Source organism: Metschnikowia bicuspidata (genome assembly GCF_001664035.1).
Source record: "Metschnikowia bicuspidata var. bicuspidata NRRL YB-4993 chromosome Unknown METBIscaffold_4, whole genome shotgun sequence".
NCBI lineage: Eukaryota > Fungi > Ascomycota > Pichiomycetes > Serinales > Metschnikowiaceae > Metschnikowia > Metschnikowia bicuspidata.
The window spans coordinates 1,809,972-1,812,873 of NW_017387734.1; the positions used below are offsets into that span (position 1 = coordinate 1,809,972).

The 2,902-nt window shown below is 50.8% G+C and overlaps 2 protein-coding genes across 2 annotated transcripts in view; both read right to left on the reverse strand.

The window, feature by feature from the left end:
* Window positions 1-53: 53 nt before the first annotated feature.
* Window positions 54-522, reverse strand: METBIDRAFT_32740 (uncharacterized protein). Its single transcript, XM_018856121.1, has one exon. It carries the CDS (start codon window positions 286-288, stop codon window positions 112-114), a length of 177 nt encoding a protein of 58 aa, XP_018711312.1. The 5' UTR covers window positions 289-522; the 3' UTR covers window positions 54-111.
* A 1,081-nt stretch (window positions 523-1,603) lies between these two features.
* Window positions 1,604-2,902, reverse strand: part of METBIDRAFT_32742 (uncharacterized protein) — a 2,558-nt gene continuing 1,259 nt past the window's right edge. Inside the window, exon 2 of the mRNA XM_018856122.1 lies at window positions 1,604-2,891. Coding sequence (XP_018711313.1) covers window positions 1,668-2,891 — 1,224 coding nt within the window. The 3' untranslated portion in view covers window positions 1,604-1,667. The remainder of the gene's footprint in view (window positions 2,892-2,902) is intronic.

Here is a 2,902-nt window from a genome sequence, read left to right on the forward strand (position 1 = left end):
TTATAGAAAGAAATAATAGTAAAATGGCTAAGATTAATTAGATCTTTTCTAGCTGTAGCACTTGCTTGTAGGAGGTCACATGGTCGTTGAAGACGGATGAGAGTTCTTCAGCTAAAGAAGTTGGTGACTGTCTTCCGGGCCCCAAATTGCTGCGGTGCCTTGAACGATCATGGTGAAATTATTAGCGTCGATAAGAGCCTGTTCTTTCGACTTATTGAGCCCTAAGAAGCTTCCCTTGGACGCTACGAGTCCAAATCCACACTTGTTTTGTGAGAATGATGACAACATCTCCCAAGACACAAATCACTTTTACTTTCATTCGCTAAAATTTTCTCCGACATATCAAATTATCACGTTCAAGTTATTAAACTCTCCTATCATGTTGGCAAAGAAAAAGAACATAACACACTTCTGCTTACTGTTTTCGCTCGGAAATAAGAAAAGAAAGTAAACGTATGTTATATAGAAGAAAATGTTTTTACAAGCCCACCCTTGTACGCCCGAAGGCATGACAGAAATAAACACTAGGGTACTTGGCATATCTAACGAGGTCAGGTTAAGAATACTAATAGAGGTTTCTCTCCTTCAAGGCCTGAGCGAGTGTGGGTTTGTATGCGTAAGATTATACAGGTCTTGAGAGCTGAGTTGTTCCAGGTGTTGGAAGCTGAGTCTCAGGTCAATCAAGTTTAATATGTGTAGGTTCATGCGGGCTGAGTTTTACAGGTCAAGTTATGTCGTATGTTTATGCGTGCTGAATTGTACATGGTTTAAATAATTACAATCATAAGGATTTCAAGGATAGTATAAGCTTATTTCATTCTCAACATAATCATACGAACAACACTGATATAAATGATGTAAACTCTAACAGTGCAACACTATTCACTAGGATTCAACTTTTTAGAATCAAAAAAAAAAGTTCTTTATTCTAGGATACTTCGTACACTTGGCAAATTTAAGGATGTTAGACTAAGCATACTCATACAGGCTTTCCTTCTACAAAGCCCGAATGATTGTGGGTTTGTGTGGGCTCGATTACACAGGTCTTGGGAGCTGAGGTGTTACAGGTCAATTTACTTTAATTAGCACGTCTGTGCGGGCTGAGATACAGGCCATTTTAATTGAAAGAATCGTCGGTCTGTGTGGGCTAGATCATTACAGGTCTCAAACATTCCAGGCCAACGAAAATTAACCATTGCGCCCGAAAGCCCGGCTGCTTCCAAAAGCAGTTCCCCAAACAATTCACTTTTTTCCTTTTTTTCATCCTCTAGTGCTAGACAGGTCATGTGTAAGGGGCTCCCTCAAAAAAATTTGCGATCATAAGCTCCATGCTAATGTTTCCTATCTTCCACTAGAATCAAGCATCAGTTTTTGTTTGGCTCTTCCTCTGCAATTTCGCGGTAATCCATCGAGAGAAGTTGACCCGCCATCTTCGGAGCCCTCACATTCCGCGCCGGGCCACAGGCCTCCGCCACGTGACTGCCCGTCGTCCATCCACCAAAAGCGCCATAGTTTATCTTTCCTGGCACGAAATCAAGTGCATACTATACCGCGTTCCGTCGCACGGAGCCTAGCGTGGACCAGTATGCACAAACTAGTAGAAGTAGCGAGAAGGCCAGTTGCATGTTACTGTTGACAATTGTATTTTACATCTCTCTGATTATACACTACGAAGCGAAAGCCGGGTCCAAGTCCCCCGGTTCCTGGCTCTCCTTCAGTTCTTCCTCGGTCTTCTTCTCCTGCGGGGCAGTCTCTCCGGCCGGAGCGCTCTCCTCTAACTTCTCCGGAGCCACCTCGCTTTCGGGCGCGGCCGCTTCGTCGGCACCGTTGGCGGAGGGCTCTGCAGCCTCCGGCTCTAGGCTGTCGTCGGTTTTCTGGCCAGGCTCCGCTGCGCCCTTTTCGCTCAGCTCGAAAGCATGCTCTGCCTGCGCAACGTCGTCGGGGGAGCCCTCGGAGCCGGAGGCGCGGATGTCCGCGACCTGCTTCTGCAAGCTCTTGAAGTCCTTGACAAGCTGGTCTTTCAGGATAGGGAGGCTGAGGAGCTCGTACAATTTGGCGGGGTCGTCGTCGAAGGTGAAGCCGTTGGCGCGCATCTTCTCGTCGAGCGCCTTCAAGAACAGCGGCTCGTAGAGCTGTGAGGCCTTCTTGGTGGTTTTTTTCATGATGATCAAGTTAGTCTCTGTAATAAACGTCATGTCTATGGACGTGGAGCCGGCGTCGGAGTCGGCGATGTAGTTGATTCTCAAGGGCGGGGTCAAGGTGTAGTGGTACTGCTGGCTCACCTTGGAGATGATGGGCGCAGTGTTGTTGACGTCGTGGACGTTGTGGGACGAGCGGTTGAACGCCAAGGGCGTCAACAGGCCGATCAACGGGTCGACGTAGATCAGGCTGAAGGAGTCCAACATGATCTTCCGGAACTGCTCCTCGGAGTTGATGGCGCGGTTGTTGCTGAGCGACTCGACCAAGTACGACGCGAGCTCGGAGATGTAGGTGACCAGCTCCACGTCCTTGTCGCGCACCACGGCCAACAAGAAGTCGTTGAAGTCGCTGTACACGTTCGGGCGCGCGTAGGGGTCGGAGTAGCAGCTTCTGCACAAGCGGTACATCACGCTCATGGAGTCGTCCGCGTCCAAGGCCTGCGCGCAGAGCTCGCAGTTGGTGGCGGCCGAGAGCCGCGAGCGGTCGCCGCCCTGCTGCTTCTGCTGGTACTGGCGGTAGTGGTTCTGCATGCGGTTCAACGTCTGCGACGTGCCTAGCAGCACGTCTGTGCGTTTGATGGCGGCGGCGGCGATGGCGGCCGCGGCCGCGGACGACGTGGGCACGGCGCCGGGCACGCCCAAGGCCCCCGGCGGCGGCGCGGGCGCGTTGGGGGCCGCCTGCGGTGGGGCCTGCTGCGAGGCAA

Excerpts from the sequence above, each read along its gene's own strand:
- METBIDRAFT_32740 (XM_018856121.1), bottom strand. The coding sequence starts at position 288 with ATGTTGTCATCATTCTCACAAAACAAGTGTGGATTTGGACTCGTAGCG.